At 45.5% G+C, this 21,381-nt stretch overlaps 1 protein-coding gene across 6 annotated transcripts in view; it reads left to right on the forward strand.

The window, feature by feature from the left end:
* The window catches only part of NUP85 (nucleoporin 85), a 38,512-nt gene that overhangs the window by 10,042 nt on the left and 7,089 nt on the right, over positions 1 to 21,381 (forward strand). For 2 of the 6 annotated variants that reach the window (XM_054256472.2, XM_002748726.7), the window contains 9 exons: positions 401 to 494; positions 5,168 to 5,330; positions 7,383 to 7,453; positions 9,547 to 9,590; positions 12,202 to 12,271; positions 14,255 to 14,376; positions 20,622 to 20,756; positions 20,863 to 20,985; positions 21,221 to 21,352. In XM_054256472.2, the coding sequence (XP_054112447.2) occupies positions 434 to 494; positions 5,168 to 5,330; positions 7,383 to 7,453; positions 9,547 to 9,590; positions 12,202 to 12,271; positions 14,255 to 14,376; positions 20,622 to 20,756; positions 20,863 to 20,985; positions 21,221 to 21,352 (921 nt within the window). In that variant the 5' untranslated portion in view covers positions 401 to 433. The remainder of the gene's footprint in view (positions 1 to 400; positions 495 to 5,167; positions 5,331 to 7,382; positions 7,454 to 9,546; positions 9,591 to 12,201; positions 12,272 to 14,254; positions 14,377 to 20,621; positions 20,757 to 20,862; positions 20,986 to 21,220; positions 21,353 to 21,381) is intronic. The other 4 variants (XM_078374619.1, XM_078374618.1, XM_008997738.5 and 1 more) reach the window with 3 other exon arrangements.

The following is a 21,381-nucleotide window of genomic DNA, read 5'->3' on the forward strand; positions in this document are numbered from 1 at the left end:
CAAGTCAGTTGAAAGGCTTGAAAGACGATAGTAATAGGTGCCAGGGTATGGTGACTTCTGCCTATAGTCCTAGTATTTTGGGAGGCTGAGGTGGACGGATCAGTTGAGCTCAGTAGTTTGTGACCAGCTGGGCAATATGGTGAAGCTCCATCTCTACTACAAATACAAAAAATAGCCAGGTGTGGTGGCACAAACCTATAGTCCTAGCAACTCTGGAGGTTGAGGCAGGAAAATCCCTTGAACTCAGGAGGTAGAGACTGTAGCAGGTGAGCTGAAGTTGTGCCACTGTACTCCAGGCTGGGAGACACAGTGAGACATTGTCTCAAAAAAAGAAGGCTAGAACGACTTCAGTCAGAAGAGTGTTGTTCATTTTAGATTTCTTTGTCTTATTTTTTACTAGTTGATTCCAGGTGTGAATTCCAAGAAGCACCAAATGTGTTTTGACTGGGGTCCAGGGGAAATGCTGGTGTGTGAAACTTCCTTCAACAAAAAAGGTAGGGTTTTTTTTCTTCCAAATTATCCATCTTGGGACATTTGGTGGTTTTTCTGTTTGTTACCCCAGATTTGACTAGCTGTGGACTGAGATGGTTGAATTTATTTTGTACTGTTTTAATTTTCTTTCCTTTGACACAACAGTGTTTTGTTGTGTCACCCAGGCTGGAGTACAGTGTGATCATGGCTCACTGCAGCCTCTACCTCCTGGGCTCAAGCGATCTCCTGCCTCAGTCGTCTTGGTAGCTGGGACTACAGGTCACCATGCCACCACACCTGGCTAATTTTTTTTTCTTTGTGGAGACGGGAGTCTCGTTTTGTTGTCTAGGCTGGACTCACACGCCTGGCCTCAAGCAATCCTGCTTCATTTTAGCATTTTTATTTTTGACATGTTAGCTATTTTAGATTTGCATTGATTTTTGAAATCTTGAAGATGTTGAATCCTGGATAAAATTAACAATAGTCTTCATGAAAAATTTTCTTCATATTTAAAATGTCAAGCTTTTTATCCCTTTTTCCTTGTCCAAAGTGGCCAAATTCCTGTCAGTAGCTCCCTTATTGTGAAACCTTGCAGATGCTTGGCCATCTTTTGTGTCCACAGCAGGGATTTAACAGAATAATAATTCTGTAGACTGAGCTGAGCTGTAGCATCCAGGGTACAGATAGAGCTGGAGCGTGACATGGCTTGTCTGCGGCTTGGTTTTCCTAAGTTCTGTCAGCTATTGGATATGAATCTTTTTCTTTTCCTGATTCAGCCTCCCTCCAGTCAAAAGATAAAACAGGCTGGAGTGCAGTGATGTGATCATGGCTCACTGCAGCCTGGACCGGGTGAGCTCAAGGGATCTTCCCATCTCAGCCTCCCTAGTAGCTGGGAGTATAGGCAAGTACTACCATACCTGTCTAATTCTTTTTTGGTATTTTTTTGTAGAGATGGGGTTTCACTGTGTTGCCCAGGCTGGCCTCAAATCCCTGGGTTCAAGCGATCCTCCTACCTCGGCCTCCCCAAGTGGTGGGATTACAGGCGTGAGCCACTGAGCCAGGTCCAGTTTATATAATTTTTTTTTTTTTGAGATGGAGTCTTGCTCTGCAACCAGGCTGTAGTGCAGTGACGCAATCTCGGCTCACTGCAACCTCCGCCTCCTGGGTTCAAGTGATTCTTCTGCCTCAGCCTCCCGAGTAGCTGGGACCACAGGCATGCACCACCATGCCCAGCCAATTTTTTTTGTATTTTTAATAGATGGGGTTTCACCGTGTTGGCCAGGATGGTTTTGATCTCTTGACCTTGTGATCTGCCTGCCTAGGCCTCCCAAAGTGCAGTTTATATAATTTTTAAGTGATGTAGTTTTCTTGATTTTATAGTTGATTTTATGTCTCCTCTGTTGCTAAATTATTTTGGGATATGTGGATATTAAAGAGCCCAAACTTCACAGACAAATAGAATCTGCCAAAGGGGTGTTGCTCAGAAGAGCATATTCTGTGAATGTGTTCAAATGGCTTCTTTTCAGCTTGAATGAGAAAGTCGATCAGCATTTCTAGTTTGACCTAGTCTACATTGTTGGAAGCACAAGGAAAGTTTTCTTCTGTTTTTCTTTTTTTAAAAAAGATGCGAGGTCGGCCGGGTGCAGTGGCTCACGCCTGTAATCGCAGCACTTTGGGAGGCCGAGGTGGGTGGATCACCTGAGGTTGGGAGTTCAAGACCAGCCTGACCAACAGGGAGAAACCCCATCTCTACTAAAAATACAAAATTAGCCGTGGTGGCACATGCCTGTAATCTCAGCTACTCCGAAGGCTGAGGCAGGAGAATTGCTTGAACCTGGGTGGCAGAGTTTGCTGTGAACGGAGATTGGCCATTGCACTCCAGCCTGGGCAACAAGAGCAAATCTTGATCTAAAAAAAAAAAAAGAAGAAACTCATGGTGGTTTATAATTTGTCATAGTAGAGCCTTTCATTGTGTTTGCAAAATAATTTAGTCCACTTTTTTCATATATATATATATATATATATATATATATATATATATACATACATATACATACATACACACACAATTTATTTCTATAAGTGTTTTTGATGGGCTCTCACTTTGTCACCCAGGCCTGAGTGCAGTGGTAGAATCATGACTCATTGTAGCCTCAAACTCCTGAGGCTCAAATGATCCTCATTCCTCAGTCCCCCAAGTAGCAAGGTCTACAGGCATGGGCCACCATGCCTGCTTAGTCAGTTTTTTTTTCTTTAATATTTAGGGACAGTGGCCGGGCATGGTGGCTCACACCTGTCATCCCAACATTTCAGAGACCAAGGCAGGCAGATTATACGGTCAAGAGATCGAGACCATCCTGGCCAATGTGGTGAAACCCCATCTCTACTAAAAATACAAAAATTAGCTGGGCATGGTGGCGCATGCCTGTAGTCCCAGCTACTCAGGAGGCTGAGGCAGAATAGCTTGAACCCAGGAGAGGTAGACATTGCAATGAGTGAGGTCCCGCCACTGCACTGCAGTCTGGTGACAGAGCAAGACTCCATCTCAAAAAAAAAAAAATTTTTTTTTACGGACAGGATATTGCCATGTTGGCCAAGGTAGTCTTGAACAATCTTGGCCTCAAGCAATCCTCCCCTGCCATGGCCTTGCAAAGTGTTGGGATGAGCCATGGCACCTGGCCGACTTAGTCAATTTTACTTATTTATTTTTTTGAGGTGGAGTCTTGCTCTGTTGCCCAGGCTGAAGTGCAGTGGTGTGATCTTGTCTCACTGCAAACTCCACCTCTTGGGTTCAAGCAATTCTCATGTCTTGGCCTCCAAGTAGCTGGGACTATAGGCATTTGCCATCGTGCCTGGCTAATTTTTGTATTTTTAATAGAGACGGGGTTTCACCATGTAGGCCAGGCTGGTCTCTAACTCCTGATCTCAGGTGATCCATGGGCCTCAGCCTCCCACCACTCCCAGCCCTTAGTCAATTTTTGATTTTTTGCTTTGGAGTAATGATACTATAAAAGTAATATGAAGGCCAGGCGCGGTGGCTCACACCTATAATCCCAGCACTTTGGGAGGCCGAGGCAGGTGGATCACGAGGTCAAGAGATCGAGACCATCGTGGTCAACAAGGTGAAACCCTGTCTCTACTAAAAAAAAAAATACAAAAATTAGCTGGGCATGGTGGTGTGCACCTGCAGTCCCAGCTACTTGGGAGGCTGAGGCAGGAGAATTGCTTGAACCCAGAAGGCAGAGGTTGCAGTGAGCCAAGATCCTGCCTTTGCTCTCCAGTCTGGGTAACACTGTCGAAACTCCATCTCAAACAAAACAAAACAAACAAAGTAATATGAAAAACATGCCTGCTGGAATATGCCTGAAAAATAAAAAATAAAAAAAAGAAAGAAAAAAAAAACAATGTAGGCATGGTGGCTCACACTTGTAATTCCAGCACTTTGGGAGGCTGCAGTAGGCAGATCATGAGGTCAGGAGATCAGGACCATCCTGGCTAATATGGTGAAACCCTAAGTTACTAAAAAGACAAAAAATTAGTCTGGCATGGTGGTGCGTGCCTGTAATCCCAGCTACTTAGGAGGCTGAGGCAAGAGAATCGCTTGAACCCAGGAGGCAGAGGTTGCAATGAGCCAAGATTGTACCGCTGCAGTTCAGCCTAGGTGACAGAGAGACACTCCATCTCAAAAAATAAAATAAACAAACAAATAAATAAATAACAATATGTACTTTGCTGCCAGGCGAGGTGGCTGACATCTGTAATCACAGCACTTTGGGCGGCTGAGGTGGCCGGATCACCTGAGGTCAGGAGTTTGAGACCAGCCTGGCCAACATGGTGAAACCCCATCTTTACTAAAAATACAAAAATTCCAGCACTTTGGGAGGCCGAGGTGGATGGATTATGAGGTCAGGAGTTCAAGACCAGCCTGGCCAACATAGTGAAATCCCACCTCTACTAAAAATACAAAAATTAGCCGGGTATGGTGTCATGCGCCTGTAGTTTCCAGCTCTTTGGGAGGCTGAGACAGGAGTATCGCTTGAACACAGGAGGTGGAGGTTATAGTGAGCCAGACAGCACCACTGCACTCCAGCCTGGGCGACAGAGACTTCGTCTCAAAGAAAGAAAAAAAAAATAACAAAATTATCTAGATGTGGTGGCATATGCCTGGTAGTTTCAGTTACTCAGGAGGCTGAGGCGGGAGAGTCACTTGAACCCAGGAGGCGGAGGTGGCAGTGATCCGAGATCGTGGCACTGCACTCCAGCCTGGGTGACAGAGTGAGACTCAATCTCCAAAAAAAAAAAAAAAAAAGTTTTGGCCAGCTTTGATGGCTTAACACCTGTAATCTCAGTGCTTTGGGAGACCAATGCGGGCGGATCACCTGAGGTCAGCAGTTTGAGTCCAGCCTGACCAAAATGGCAAAATCCCATCTCTACTAAAAATGCAGACATTAGCCCGGCGTGGTGGTGAGCATCTGTAATCCCAGCTACTCCAGAGGCTGAGGCTGGAGAATTGTTTGAACCCAGTTGGTGGAGGGTGCAGTCAGTCGAGATTTTGCCATTGCACTCCAGCCTGGGCAGTAAGAGTGAAGCTTCCCTCAAAAAAAAAAAAAAAAAAAAAAAAATATTTTTTAGAGTGGATTCACTCTTGGGGATGATCATAATAAACGTTAAATTTTTTGTTTCTGTTTTGTTTCAGAAAAATCAGAGGTGGTGCCAAGTTGCCCCTTTATCTATATCATCCGGAAGGATGTAGATGTTTACTCTCAAGTATTGAGAAAACTCTTCAATGAATCTCATGGAATCTTTGTGGGCCTCCAGAGAATTGAAGAAGAATTGACTGGAAAATCCAGAAAATCTCAGTAAGTTGGTTGCTATTTGCTGTTGAAGCCCAGGCTACCTTGTGAAAAGCCAAATAAAGCACATTGTTGTCTTTTTCTTTGTTTTATGAGTTGCCTTAAGAGACTCCTAATTGTAGTTTGAAGCCATAGTACTGGACAGTGTATATCAGCAGTGATGGGAAGTCTTAGCGGGAATGTACAAATGCTGTTGATTGGCTGGCTTGACAAGCTTTTATATTCCTATTTTACTTACTCTCTAAAGAAGAAAATTTAGGCCACTAAAGCATGTGCGAGTCATTGAATGGGGTCCCATTGTTTGGAGATTTGAAAATTAATATAAATGTAATAGTTTTTTCTCTAAAAAATTACGGTTGAGATGTTGACAATAGACCAGAAAACTCTTGTACTATTTATAGATTAGGATTTTCTTGAATTGGTGAATTCAAAACTTCATCATTTTTAGAGTGGTACTTGTTAATTGTAAACTTTTGGGACCCACTTCAGATCATTAAAATCAAAATCTTAAAATCTTAAAATCTCCAGCTCACTGGAGCTTGAGAACTCCTGTGTTAGATTTTTGTCAGTGTCCCTTCACACAGCTAGCACATGGCAGTGTTGGTATATTACTTCCTTGATAAGCTTTTCACAAATGAATCATTCTGGACAGTACTCAGGTCAGGTCAGCTTCTCTGTGAGTGTGTGTGAGAGTGATTATTGTTTTGATTTTGTTTTTTTTTAATTGAACAAGTGTTCAACATTCAAAACATACTGTTTTTTTTTGTTTGTTTTTTTGAGACAGTCTCACTCTGTCACCTAGGCTGGAGTGCAGTGGTACAATCTTGGCTCACTGCAGCCTCTGCCTCCCAGGTTCAAGTCATTCTACCTCAGCCTCCTGAGTAGCTAGGATTACAGGTGTGTGCCACCACATCTGGCTAATTTTTGCATGTGTAATAGGGATGGGATTTCACCGTGTTGGCCAGGCTGGTCTTGAACTCCTGACCTCAAGTGATGTGCCTGCCTCAGCCTCCCAGAGTGCTGGGATTATAGGTGTGAGCCACTGCACCTGGCCTGATTATTGGTTTTAAGGACTCTGGTGGAGAATACTGGTGAGTCTGAGAAATCTATTGTCACTTCTAGAAAAAAACATGTCAAAAGTCCTGTAATGCCTTCAAGGCAGGGGATCTTGTCTTACTGTTTTTTTTTTTTGTGAGACGGGGTCTCACTGTCACCCATGTGGAGTGCAATGGCATGATCTCAGCTCACTGCAACCACCACTTCCTAGGTTCAGGTGATTCACCTGCCTCAACCTCCTGAGTAGCTGGGATTACAGGTGCCCGCCACCATACCCAGCTAATTTTCTTTTTTTTTTTGAGACGAAGTCTCACTCTGTTGCCCAGGCTAGAGTGCTATGCCACGATCTCGGCTCACTGCCACCTCTGCCTCCTGGGTTCAAACAATTCTGCCTCCGCCTCCCGAGTAGCTGGGATTACAGACACGTGCCACCACACTCAGCTAATTTCTGTATTTTTTTTTAATAGAAATGGGGTTTCACCATGTTGGCCAGGATGGTCTCAATCTCTTGACCTTGTGATCCACCCGCCTCAGCCTTCCGAAGTGCTGGAATTACAGGCATGAGCTACTGCTCCTGGCCAATTTTTGTATTTTTAGTAGAGACGGAGTTTCAGCAGGTTGGTCAGGCTGGTCTGGAACTCCTGAACCTCAGGTGATCCACCGGCTTCCACCTCCCAAAGTTCTGGGATTACAGGCATGATCCAGTAGACCCAGCCAGTAAATATCTTTATGTATCTTTTTTACTTTTTTGAGACAAGTTGTAACCAGTAGATTTCATCTGCAACAGTTAATGTCAGTATGGATTTGTGGATGTTAACTTTAGTCCATGGGTTGTTTTGTGGTGTTTCATTTTGTTGCTCAAGGTGTTCCAGCTTCGAAAGGGGCTCCTTCACAATGGCTTCTTTCTTTCAGCAAATTCCTGTATTTACTTGAGTGTTTCCTTCCTTTGTGGCACCACAAGATGTTCCAGGCTCATCTTGTGTGTCATTTCATTTTTTGTAGATTGGTTCGAGTGAGTAAAAACTACCGATCAGTCATAAGAGCGTGTATGGAGGAAATGCACCAGGTTGCAAGTAAGGATTTTGTGTGTGTGTGTGTGTGTGTGTGTGCATGCATGTGTGTGTGCATGCATGTGTGTGCAAATGTATATGTGTGTGTGGCAGTATTTTAAGTAAATATAAGTAGTGTGAGGTAAAGTTGGATTGATCTTCCAGTCCAAAATTTACTTTTCTGTCTTTCACAATCCTTACTCTTCTGGTAATAATGTTTTGTTTTGCTTTGACACAGAGTTTCACTCTTTTTGTCCAGGCAGGAGTGCAATGGCATAATCTCGGCTCCCTACAATCTCTGCCTCCCTGGTTCAAGCGATTCTTCTGCCTCAGCCTCCCAAGTAACTGGGATTACAGGCATGCGCCCCCACACTCAGCTAATTTTGTATTTTTAGTAGAGATGGAGTTTCTCCATGTTGTTCAGGCTGGTCTCAAACTCCTGACCTCAGGTGGTCCACCTGCTTTGGCCCCCCAAAGTGCTGGGATAATAGGCATGAGCTACCACACCCAGGCTTGTTTTTTTTTTTTTTCCAGATGAAGTCTTGCTCTGTCTCCCAGGCTGGAATGCAGTGGCGCGATCTAGGCTCACTGCCACCTCCAACTTCTGGGTTCAAGTAATTAGCCTCCCAAGTAGCCTTAGCCTTCCAAGTAGCTGGGACTACAGGCACGTGCCACCATGCCCAGCTAACTTTTTGTATTTTTAGCAGAGACGGGGTTTCACCATGTTAGCCAGAATGGTCTCGATCTCCTGACTTCATGATCTGCCCGGCTTGACCTCCCAAAGTGCTGGGATTACAGGCATGAGTCACTGCGCTTGGCCTGGTAATCATTTTGATTTTTTTTTTTTTGTCTTGAGTTTTTTTTTTTTTTTTTTTTTGAGACGGAGTTTCTCTCTTGTTACCCAGGCTGGAGTGCAATGGCGCGATCTCGGCTCACTGCAACCTCCGCCTCCTGGGTTCAGGCAATTCTCCTGCCTCAGCCTCCTGAATAGCTGGGATTACAGGTGCATACCACCAACCCCAGCTAAGTTTTGTATTTTTAGTAGAGATGGGGTTTCACCATTTTGGCCAGGTGGTCTTGAACTCCTGGCCTCAAGTGATCTGCCTGCCTTGGCCTCCCAGAGTGCTGTGATTACAGGCATGAGCCACAGTGCCTGGACTTTATTTTTTTTGAGACAAGGTTGCCCAGGCTGGAGTGTGAAGACACAATTACGGCTCACTGCAGCCGTGACCACCTGTCCTCATGTGATCTTCCCACCTAAGCCTCCCAAGTAGTTCGGACTATGGGTGTGCACCACCATGCCTGGCTAATTAAAGAAAAATTTTTTCCCTCTTTTCCTCAGAGACTTTGTTCTGATAATTAAAAAAATTTTATTATATATTTTCATCATTTTTCTTTACTTCCTGTTGATTTGCATGTTCTGATAATTTTTAAATTTTTTTGTAGCGACATGCACGGTCTACGTAATTTTGCCCAGACTGGTCTTGAACTCCTGGGCTCAAGCAGTCCTTTCACATCAGCCTCCCAAATGTTGGGATTACAGCTGTGATCCACTGTACTTGGCATGTGAGAGACCTTTATGTTGTCTGTGTTACAGTTGAAAGTTCCAGTTGTGCCACGTGTGGTAGCTCATACCTGTAATCCCAGCACTTTGGGAGGCTGAGGCGGGCAGATCACAAGCTCAGGAGTTTGAGACCAGCCTGACAAACATGGTTAAACCCCATCTCTACTAAATAAATAAAAATTAGCTGGGTGTGGTGGCGTCCTCCTGTAATCCCAGCTACTCAGGAGGCTGAGGCAGGAGAATCCCTTGAATCCGGAAGGTGGAGTTTGCAGTGAGCCAAGATAGGATCACTGCACTCCAGCCTGAGACAGAGCGAGACTCCTCAAAAAAAAAATGAAGAAAGTGCCACTTGTAACTTGAAGGCCTTTGGTTTGAGATTTGAAAGGATATGAAGCATTAACAAAAAAAATCCATAATTAGAAGAAATTATAATTTCTTTTAATTTTTACCATTAAAAGAAACAAAGGTTCAAGCTCTAGATCCTGGAATATTCAGCTGTGACAATAAGCCTGGGTGTTCCATTGCTCACTTAAAATGTTTTGTGTTTTGTTAGTTGCTGCTAAAGATCCAGCCAGTGGCCGCCAGTTTAGCAGCCAGGTAAGGGGAGTCACTACTGTTGTTTTAGCACCACTGTTTCCTATGTCTTGGGCACTCACCTGGGGTGGCTTTGCAGTTCCTGTTACGGCAGAAGTCTCTTCAGGTAGACAGGCAGCTCCTTTGGGTGACAGTGATTGTCTTGTCCCCTTCAAGGTCTAGCCCACAAGAAAATGCTTGTTAAATACTTGAGTGAATTTTTGGTTACTTTTTTTTTTGAGACAGAGAGTATCGCTTTGTCACCCAAGCTGGAGTGTAGTGGTACAAACTCTGCTCATTGCAACCTCCGCCTCCTAAGTTCAAGCAATTCTCCTGCCTCAGCCACCCAAGTAGCTGGGATTACAGGTGTGCGCCACCAAGCTCAGCTAATTTTTGTATGTTTAGTGGAGATGGGGTTTCGCCATTGGCCAGGCTGGTCTTGAACTCCTGACCTCAGATGATCCACCCGCCTCGACCTCCCATAGTGCTGGGATTACAGACATGAGCCACCATGCCAACCCTGAATGTTCAGTTCGTTTTTTTTTTTTTTTTTAATTTTAAAATATTTTTAAATAAAGATGGGGTTTCACCCTGATGGCCAAGCTGGTCTTGAACTCCTGACCTCTGGTGATCCACCCACCTCGGCCTCTCAAAGTGCTAGGATTACAGGTGTGAGCCACTGCGCCCAGCCTGAATGTTCAGTTCTTATGGAACCTATATGTCCTGACCACATTGAGTTGAGGGGTTGTCACCCGAAATGGAGAGCTAATCTTGAGATATCACTGCTCAGTCTCATAAACACTACTCACTTCTTGAACTCAACATTTTTTTGTTTTAAAGACAGGGTTTCTGTGTTGTCAAAGCTGGTCTTTAACTCCTGGGCTCAAGTGATCCTCCTGCCTTGGTGTCCCAAAGTGTGGGGATTATAGGTGTGGGCTGCCAGGCCTGGCCGAACTCAACATTTTTACTGAGTTGCAAGTTTCTCTGCTTTAGTTGGAAGATGACTTCAGTATCTTTTTCCTTATTTATTTATTTTATTTATTTATAAATAGGCGGGGTTTCACCATGTTGGTCAGGCTGCTCTTGAACTCACAACCTCAGGTGATCTGCCCGCCTTGGCCTCAGAAGTGCTTGGATTACAGGTGTGAGGCACCACACCCGGCTGCTGTATCTTTTTCCTTACTAGATGCTTAATACTTTACAAAGTCAGTGGTGACTAGGCAGTAATTTACTGTCTCTGAAGTATTTTCCCCTTATGAACAAGTCATCATGGTGTCTCTGGACTGAAGGATGGTGGGGAAGGGAAGCCTGCATATTCTAAGGGCAAGGTCCAAGTCTGATTTATTTTGGGGTCTTGTATTGGGCTTTCCCATTAATAGATTGTTTCCTAAACTTCAGTCCTTGGAATACCAACTTCACAATTCTTGCTCTGCTACATGTTTCGTGTCATCCTCTGAATATTTTTCTAAATCTTGTCTCTTCCTTTTACTCAAAGGAAGCCCCTTCCTAAACCATGAGTTCATCAAGATTGGCTGGGCACAGTAGCTCACGCCTGTAATCCCAGCACTTTGGGTGACCGAGGTGGGCAGATCACTTGAGGTCAGGAGTTCGAGACCAGCCTGGCCAATGTGGTGAAACCCCATCTCTCTTAAAAATACAAAATTTAGCCAGGAGTGGTGACATGTGCCTGTAATCCCAGCTACTTGGGAGACTAAGGCAGGAGAACTGCCTGAATCCCGGAGGCGGAAGTGGCAGTGAGTAATCACACCATGCACTCCAGCCTAGGCCACAGAGCGAGACTCAGTCTTTAAAAAAAAAGAAAAAAAAAAGCTGGGCAGGGTGACTCACCCCTCTAACCCTAGCACTTTGGGAGGCTGAGGAGGGTGGATCACGTAAGGCCAGGAGTTCAAGACCAGCCTGGCCAACATGGTGAAACCCCATCTCTACTGAAAATACATACAAAAAATTAGCTGGGCGTGATGGTGGATACCTGTAATCCCAGTTATTCAGGAGGGTGTGGCAGGAGAATCACTTGAACCCAGGAGGCGAAGGTTGCAGTGAGCCGAGATTGCACCATTGCATTCTAGCCTGGGCAACAAGAGCGAAACTCCATCTCCCCCCGCCCCCCTGCAAAAAAAGTCATTGGTGACATGTGAGTTATATTTTTTTTCTCTTTTTAAATTTTGAGACAGGGTCTCACTCTTGCCCAGGCTGGAATGCAGTGGCATGATTACGGCTCACTGCAGACTTAACTTCCTGGGCTCAAGTGATCCTCCCATCTCAGCCTCCTGAGGCTCAGGCTGGTCTTGAACTCTTAGACTCTATATTCCACCTTCCTTGGCCTCCCAAAGTGCTGGGATTACAGGCCTGAGCCACTGTACCTGGCCAAGTTATTTTTGTAATGCACAGTAAAATACAATCACAACCACTAAAACAAAATAATGTTAGTTTCCATCCCACCACCTAACATCCTCGCACTGGCTTCCATGTGGGAAATCCTCCTGGAGGATTCCAGTAACTGTAGGGTGAAGGAATAACTGTCATGAGAGTCAAGGCCTGCTTCATCCCTTGTCTCTGAGAGCAAAGCTCAGGAATGATTTCAGGTGAGACCTGTCTCCATTTCTTCCTTACTTAGGTCTCCATTTTGTCAGCAATGGAGCTCATCTGGAACCTGTGTGAGATTCTTTTTATTGAAGTGGCCCCAGGTAAGCATAAAATAATCTCGCCATAACATCAGAGGTGTCCCCTGCCATCTTCTGCTCTTTCCTCATCTTTCCTGTGAGTGGTGATGAGTGTTTTATTCCTGAGAATGTTCTTTCCAGTGCTTTTCATCATTATAACCACCTGAAATCATCAGAAAACTCCCAAAGAAACCTGACATTTTGTCCAAGCAGCATGCAGAGTGCCTCCTAGAAACATAAAACATTAGGCAGATTACCCCTGACAAGTACTGAGAAATACTAAACTAGTGTGTGAAAGGGGTGGTCGGTGTATCATGGACTGGCCAAGCTTAAGAAAGTTTTATGGATATGGGATGGGATTAGGTTGTGGGATGCAAAGTTACGTTGGGAATTCTGTCACTAATAATTGGGATAGGGCAACTCTGTATGTTAACTCCGACAATGGGAATTTTTCTGTTGATCTTTTTTTTCTCTCTCTTTTGAGACAGAGTCTTGCTCTGTTGGCCTTGCTGGAGTGCAGTGGCTCGATCTCAGCTCACTGCAACCTCTGCCTCCCGGGTTTAAGCCATTCTGCTGGCTCAGCCTCCTGAGTAGCCAGAATTACAGGCACACCCCACCACACCTGGCTAATTTTTTTTTGTACTTTTAGTAGAGATGGGGTTTCACCATGTTGGCCAGGCTGGTCTTGAACTCCTGACTTCAGATGATCTGCCTACCTTGGCCTCCCAAAAGGCTGGGATTATAGGCATGAGCCACTGAGCCCCACCTTCTGTTGATCTTGAATTTAATTGTGGTCAGTGTAGTGTCATGGTCTGAATGACCTTTCTGTGAATCTGCTGCAGCTTTTTTTACATTTCTTTTAAGGATTTATGTTTGCTCTTTTCCATAAATGAGTAGTAATACCAGTGCAGCCCCAGTATTTTACTCATACTCTTGCTAAAGAACTGAGGAACTTAAGGCTAGGCACGGTGGCTCATGCCTGTATTCCCAGCACTTTGGGAGGCTGAGGCAGGTGGATCACGAGGTCAGGAGATCAACACTGACCTTGTAGAGAGGAAGTTTCTCCATGTTGCCCCGGCTGTTCTTGAACACTTGAGCAATCTGCCTACCTTGGCCTTGAAAAATGCTGGGATTATAGGCATGACTCACCATGCCTGGTTCTGCCAATTTTTAAATTTTTTTGTAGAGATGGGGTCTCCCTATGTTGCCCAGGCTAGTCTAAAACTCCTGGGCTCAAGCCATCTGCTTGCCTCAGCCTCCCAAAGTGCTGGGATTATAGACAAGAGCCACCCTGCCTGGTCATCTGTTTTTTTGTTTGTTTGTTTTGTGTTTTGAGACAGAGTCTCACTTTGTCTACCGGGCCGGAGTGCAGTGGTGCAATCTCTGCTCACTGCAACCTCTGCCTCGCTGGTTCAAACAGCCTCCTGAGTAACTTTAATTACAGGCATGCTTCAGCCTCCTGAGTAATTTTAATTATAGGCATGCACCATCACACCCGGATAATTTTTGTATTTTTAGTAGAGACAGGGTTTCACCATGTTGGCCAGGCTGATCTTGAACTCCTGAGCTCAAACGATCCACCCGCCTTAGCCTCCCAAAGTGCTAGCATTACAGGTGTGTGCCCCCAGCCCCCCGTCATATGTTTTCATCATCATTGCATACCTAGCTGTTTGCTAGTCAGTATTGGTTCCTAAACAGCCCTTACTTGTGTAGCCATTGAGTATTTGGGAAGAATCTGGAGTGTGCGGTGGTAAAGTCTGCATTCCATGTTCACCCCTTTCTGGGGTCAAAGTTGGAGCTGCCTGACACAGAGGGAGTATTTGGTGAAAGTGCATTTGCTTTTTCCTAGCATAGTCCTTCATTCAGGACCATGTGTGTGACTGCTTAAAAGGGATAAACCTATGTAGTCAGCTTGTCTGCCTTAACATTCTCTGTTCTTTGGATAAAGTGGAACTCGCTGCACATGAAGCTGAGGCTTTTGTGTGTGATGAGAGTCTCTCCTCCCAGCTGGCCCTCTCCTCCTCCACCTCCTTGACTGGGTCCGGCTCCATGTGTGTGAGGTGGACAGTTTGTCGGCGGATGTTCTGGGCAGTGAGAATCCAAGCAAACACGAGAGCTTCTGGAACTTGGTAAGACAGGCTGGGCCCCCACCTCCCACCGTGTGTCCTCCTGTCCCCGGTGCTGTCGGGTGGGTCTGAGGACACCCATTGAGCCTCCAGCAGTAGGCTGGCTTTTGGATCTGTTACTATGGAGACTCTCTCGAATTTTTTCTTCTCTGCTGTATGGGAGAGTCTAAAACTGAGGTACCATATAAGAAAAATAATGCTTTGAAGACTTTCCAGGGTAAAAGGAAATTTGATTTCTTTGTGGATCTACGGAAGAGAAGACACAAAAAGTAATAGAAAACTTTTTTTTTTTTTTTTTTTTTTGAGACAGAGTCTCGGCTGGGTGCAGTAATTGCCTGTAAATGCCTGTAATTGCAGCCAGCACTTTGGGAGGCCAAGTCAGGAATCACGTGCGCCCAGGAGTTTGAGATTAGACTGGGCAATAAAGTGAGACTAATATGAAAGAAAAAATAGTCTCACTCTGTTGCCCAGGCTGTTGTGTAGTGCTGTGATCTTTCTCACTGCAACCTCTGCCTCCTGTGTGATCCTACCACCTCAGCTTCCCAAGTAGCTGGGACCACAGGTGCAAGCCACCATGCCTGGCTAATCATAGAAAACCAGTTGATAGGGGCTGGGGTGCATGGGGGGGTTTGATGTAAATGAGCTTGCAAGTTACTTTGGATTGTCAATTTGGAAGTCACTGTGTGGTATATATGTATATGGATATATTATCTATGTGTTAGTTATTTCCATTCACCTTTGCTTACTGCCCCAATTGGAAGGTAGCAGGGAGGAGATTACTAGCTGACTGGGCTAATGGAAGGTTGACTAAATTTATAAAACCTGAAATTGGGGGCCAGGCGTGGTGGCTCAAACCTGTAATCCCAGCACTTTGGGAGGCCGAGGTGGGTGGATCATGAGGTCAAGAGATCGAGACCATCCTGGTCAACATGGTGAAACCCCGTCTCTACTAAAAATACAAAAAATTAGCTGGGCATGGTGGCTCGTGCCTGTAATCCCAGCTACTCAGGAGGCTGAGGCAGGAGAATTGCCTGAACCCAGGAGGTGGAGGTTGCGGTGAGCCGAGATCGCGCCATTGCACTCCAGCCTGGGTAACAAGAGCGAAACTCCGTCTCAAAAGAAACTCTTTCTCAAAAAAATAAATTAGGGCCGGGCGCGGTGGCTCAAGCCTGTAATCCCAGCACTTTGGGAGGCCGAGGCAGGTGGATCACAAGGTCAACAGATTGATACCATCCTGGTCAACACGGTGAAACCCCGTCTCTACTAAAAATACAAAAAATTAGCTGGGCATGGTGGCGCGTGCCTGTAATCCCAGCTACTCAGGAGGCTGAGGCAGGAGAATTGCCTGAACTCAGGAGGCGGAGGTTGCGGTGAGCCAAGAACGCGCCATTGCACTCCAGGCTGGGTAACAAGAGCGGAACTCTGTCTCGGGGAAAAAAAAAAAAATTAGCTGGGCATGGTGGCACATGCCTGTAGTCCCAGCTCCTTGGGAGGCTGAGGCAGGAGAATCACTTGAATCTGGGAGGGGGAGGTTGCATTGAGCTGAGGTCATGCCACTGCATTCCAGCTGGGTGACAGAGCGAGACTCCATCTTAAGAAAAACAAAACAAAAAAACCCTGAAATTGGGAACAGATTGTAAGGACGAAAAGAAAAGAAAACCTGGAATTCAAGTAAGGAGTTGTTACCTTTGGGGCTGTTTCTAGGCCTTATGGTGCTGGGAGATCAGTGCAGGTAAGGGGAGTTCCTTCATTCAGGAAGTATTGGGCCGAATGTTTGACCCTGATTGATTTGCTAAGGTTTGTTGTTGTTTAGAGACAGGGTCTCTCTCACTTGTGCCCTGGGCTGGAGTGCAGTGGTTCTATCATGGCACATTGCAGCTTTGATTTCCTGGGCTCAAGTGATCCTCACACCTCAGCCTCCTGAGTGGGTGGGAGTACAGGCGCCCGCCACCATGCCCAGCTAATTTTTGTGTAAAGTAGAGAGGAGGTTTCACTGTGTTGGTCAGGCTGGTCTCAAACTCCTGACCTGGTGATCTGCCTGCGAAGGCCTCCCAAAGTGCTGGGATTACAAGCATGAGCCACTGAGCCTGGCCTTTTTTTTTTTTTTTTTTCTCCCCGTATTGGCCAGGCTGGTCTCGAACTCCTGACCTCATTTTTTTTTTTTTTTTTTGACAGTTTTGCTCTTGTTGTCCAGGCTGGAGTGCAATGGCGTGATCTCGGTTCACTGCAACCTCCACCTCCTGGGTTCAAACGATTCTCCTGCCTCCGCCTCTCAAGTAGCTGGGATTACAGGCGTGCGCCACCATGCTGTTCATTTTGTGTTTTTAGTAGAGATGGGGTTTCTCCATGTCAGTCAGATTAGTCTCGAACTCTCGACTTCAGGTGATCCACCCACCGCTGCCTCCCAAAGTGCTGGGATTACAGGTGTGAGCCACCGCGCCAGGCTGCTAATCTTTAACTTCTAAGCCAGATGGCTGAGGGGGCATTGGAGAGCTGAACAAAGGAATTCTGGGATGTTACATAGGTTCCCAAAGGCTGTCCTGGCTTCCATGTTGAGAATACAGTGAGGATGGAAACAGGCCAGTCTGGATACTGCTGTACTAAGCCAGGCAAAAGATGGTGGTTGTGGAGGGTAGATATGTTTGAAGAGAGTTTATGGTTTGCTGATGGATTGATTTGATGTGGGTATGCAAGAAATAGAAGAATGTGGGAAGATGAGGTTGGTGAGTTGGAGGCAAACGTGTTTAATTTTAGACATGTTAATGCTTCTCTGTCATGTGTGTGTGTTTTTTTTTTTTTTTTTTTTTTTGAGACAGAGCCTCTTGCCCAGGCTGGAATGCAGTGCAAGCCCACTGTAGCCTTGACCTCCTAGGCTCAGGTGATCCTCCCAACTCAGCCTTCCAAGTCACTAGGACTACAAGGGCATGCTACCATGCCTGGCTAATTTTTGTATTTTTAATGAAACAGGGTTTTGCCATGTTGTTCAGGCTGGTCTCAAACTCTTAAGTTCAAGCTACTTGGGAAGCTGAGGCAGGAGAATCACTTGAACCCGGGACATAGAGGTTGCAGTGAGTGAAGATCATGCCAATGCACTCGAACCTGGCAACAGAGTAAGACTCCATCTCCAAAAAAAAAAAAACAAGCCTACTCGAGATCCAAGTGGAGATGTTGACTAGTACTTGGATATACAAGGCTGGAATTCAGAGAAGGAAGTTTGGGCTAGAGTGGAAAAGTTGGGAGTTACCAGTATGTGTATGTATATGTATTTATGATTTTTTTTTTTGAGACAGACTTTTGCTGTTGCCCAGGCTGGAGTGCAATGGCACAGCCTCAGCTCACTGCAACTGATACTTCCTGGGTTCAAGTGATTCTCCTGCCTCAACTTCCCAAGTAGCTGGGATTACAGGCTCCTACCACCATGCCCAGCTAATTTCTTTTGTAGTATTAGTAGAGACAGGGTTTCACCATGTTGGCCGGGGTGGTCTCAAACTGCTGTCCTTAGGTGATCGGCCTGCCTTGGCTTCCCAGAGTGCTGGGATTATAGGCGTGAGCCACCATGCCTGGCCTATTTGTGATTTATTTTTTTTAGTATGTTTTGTAGTAAAATTGTACTTTGTATATTTTACATATATGTGTGTGTGTATATATATGGGTGTGTATATATATATATATATATATAGTTGTATACACTATACATATATATATATATATATATGTATGTGTGTATCGTTGTGTAGGCAAATGTTTTATTTGTGGTAGTTACGGCTTATGAACTTGCCTTGAATACTGAATTAGCAAACATCGAACCATTGTTCCTAGGGGAATACCGGGTTAGGTTTCTGCAAGCCTCTGGTCACATTTTGTTCCACCAATCAACATATAACTGATCACTTGTTTTATGTGTGAATCTGTTTAGAGACAACTTATTTGACATATATTGTTGATTCATCAACAGTGAACTCAGGGCCAACAGAACTATAATTTGTGCCTGAATCAAGCTTACATAACACCTCCCATAGTTCTTGCACTTAGCAACACTAGAAAGCACTTCAGTACTGCTTTTGGGGGTCCAACAATATTTACAGAAATGAAAAAAATGTGGCACTAACTGCATCACAGTAAAACTTTGTTTAGTGTGTATCAAGCAACTCAAAATTCTTGCCACTCTGTACATGTCTGCAAATTTTGATTTGAAAGTACCCACAAATATTGATTTGGGGATTAAAAATAAATTTTAGTGAACAGGCAGATTTATAGATAAAGACTGAATAGTGCTGGGTGTGGTGGCTCATCCCTATAATCCCTGCACTTTGGGAGGCCAAGGTGGGTGGATCACCTCAGGTTGGGAATTTGAGACCAGCTTGACCAACATGGAGAAACCCCTCTCTACTAAAAGTACAAAATTAGCGGGGCATGGTGGCACATGCCTATAATCCTAGCTTCTTGGGAGGCTGAGATAGGAGAATTGCGTGAACCCTGGAGGCAGAGGTTGCGGTGAGCCAAGATCATGTTATTGCACTCCAGCCTGGGCAACAAGAGCTAAACCTCATCTCAAAAACAAAAACAAAAAAAACCCCGACTGAATATTGAGGACTGTTTGCATTGAGTGTATTTATTTATAGTCATACATATTTATATTTGAACTGAAACTTTTATGAACCATTTTATTTAATGCATTCTGATATTTTCTATTACTTCATTTGAATTTTTTCAAATAAAACTTCTCACATATTTATTATTGAACCAGCTGAGCAGTGCGGAGCTTGTAATCAGAGAAAAATCACTTTTTCAACAAAATATGTCCACCTCTCCAAATAGTGGTGACAGTTTCAGTTTGCTGTGATGGTAGTCTTACGTGCCGCATCTCATGTGTAATTCCTCATGGACACAGCTTGGTTCTTCTCCAGTCTCCTCTTGGAGTTGTAGCTAATTGTATTACCAGTTTTTTTGTTTTTTTTGTTTTGAGACGGAGTCTCATTCTGTTGCCCAGGCTGGAGTGCAGTGGCGTGATCTCGGCCTCCTGGGTTCAAATGATTCTCCTGCCTCAGCCTCCTGAGTAGCTGAGACTACAAACAGCAAGTGCCACCATGCCTGGCTAATTTTTTGTATTTTTAGTAGAGATGGGGTTTCACCATGTTAACCAGGATACTCTCAATTTCTTATCTCATGATCCGCCCGCCTCAGCCTCCCAAAGCGCTGGGATTACAGGCGTGAGCCACCGTGCCTCGCCCTGTATTACCAGTTTTAATCTGACTTCACTGGGTAATGGGACGATTTTGGTTTTGTTTCTTGGCCAGGAATTGCATGATCCTGAATGTTTTTTGAGAAGACTGTGGGAGAAAGAATCAATAGTACACACCATGATCATGGAAAAGGGGTGAGGGGAAGCGGGTAGAGGAACATGTTTTTCTGTTTTTTTTTTTGTTTTTTGAGACGGAGTTTTGCTCTTTTTACCCAGGCTGGAGTGCAATGGTGCGATCTTGGCTCACCGCAACCTCCACCTCCTGGGTTCAGGCAATTCTCCTGCCTCAGCCTCCCGAGTAGCTGGGATTACAGGCACACGCCACCATGCCCAGCTAATTTTTTGTATCTTTAGTAGAGATGGGGTTTCACCATGTTGACCAGGATGGTCTCGATCTCTTAACCTCGTGATCCACCCGCCTCGGCCTCCCAAAGTGCTGGGATTACAGTCTTGAGCCACCGGGCCCGGCCCGGGTTTTGAGACAGTCTCACTCTGTTGCCCAGGCTAGAGTGCAGGGGTGTAGTCTTGGCTCACTACAGCCTCCGCCTCCCAGGTTCAAGCAGTTCTCTGCCTCAGCCTCCCGAGGAGGTGGGACTACAGGCGCCCACCACCAGACCAGGCTAATTTTTTTGTATTTTTAGTAGAGACAGGGTTTTACCATACTGGCCAGGTTGGTCTCAAACTCCTGACCTTGTCATCTGCCCACCTCAGCCTCCCAAAACGCTGGGATTACAGGCATGAGCCACCACACCTGGCCTGCTTTATTTATTTTTAAAAAGCTGGTCACAGGGTATAATGGACTACTGCTGGCTGTTTGAAAGCCATGAAATTGAATGTGATAGATTACTTCAAAAAGAAGAGCCTCATTCTTTCCAGAGAGACTCAGGCAGAAAGAAGCTTATGTCTAAGGAGTTAGATAGCCAAAGTGTGGGATGAAGGGACTGGCCTCATGCCTCGGCAGGGCCAGGCCTCCTGCCAGTGCTCATGGGCCCTGATCTCCTCCCAGGTGACCATCTTGGTGCTGCAGGGCCGGCTGGATGAGGCCCGACAGATGCTCTCCAAGGAAGCTGACACCAGCCCCACCTCTGCAGGCATGTGCCGAATCATGGGGGAACTGATGAGGACAATGCCCATTCTCAGTGTATGTGGGGGCACTCTGCTCTGCTGGGTCACAGGAGATGGGTGATTCACTATAAATGTAAAGGGTTTGAGTGAGATGACGCCTCATGGCTGGTCTCTCTCCTTAGCCTGGGAACACCCAGACACTGACAGAGCTGGAGCTGAAGTGGCAGCACTGGCACGAGGAGTGTGAGCGGTACCTCCAGGACTGCACGTTTGCCAGCAACCCTCACCTGGAGTCTCTTTGCAAGGTGTGGGAAGCAGTTCAGGTTGCATCCACATTGGCTTTTTGTGGGGGGCTGTGGCATCCAATGCTGCAATGGCAAGAGCTTGGTCCTCCTTGGATAGGGCTGTCCATCGCTCTGCCATGATGGCAAGAGCTTTCAGACTAGTTGAAATCCAGTGCCTTAGCTGAGAGCAGGAGCATTATGAAGAAGTTACCCCTGAGAACAGGACAGAGTTCAGCACAAATGTCTCTCTCCTCAGATCATGCTGGGAGACGAAGCTGCCTTGTTAGAGCAGAAGGAGCTTCTGAGTAACTGGTACCATTTCCTAGTGACTCGGCTCTTGTACTCTAATCCCACAGTAAAACCCATTAATCTGCAGTACTACGCCCAGGTGAGTGGGCAAGGGTGGGGGTAGGAGTC

The sequence above is a fragment of the Callithrix jacchus genome, chromosome 5, assembly GCF_049354715.1.
Source record: "Callithrix jacchus isolate 240 chromosome 5, calJac240_pri, whole genome shotgun sequence".
NCBI classification, from domain to species: Eukaryota; Metazoa; Chordata; class Mammalia; order Primates; family Cebidae; genus Callithrix; species Callithrix jacchus.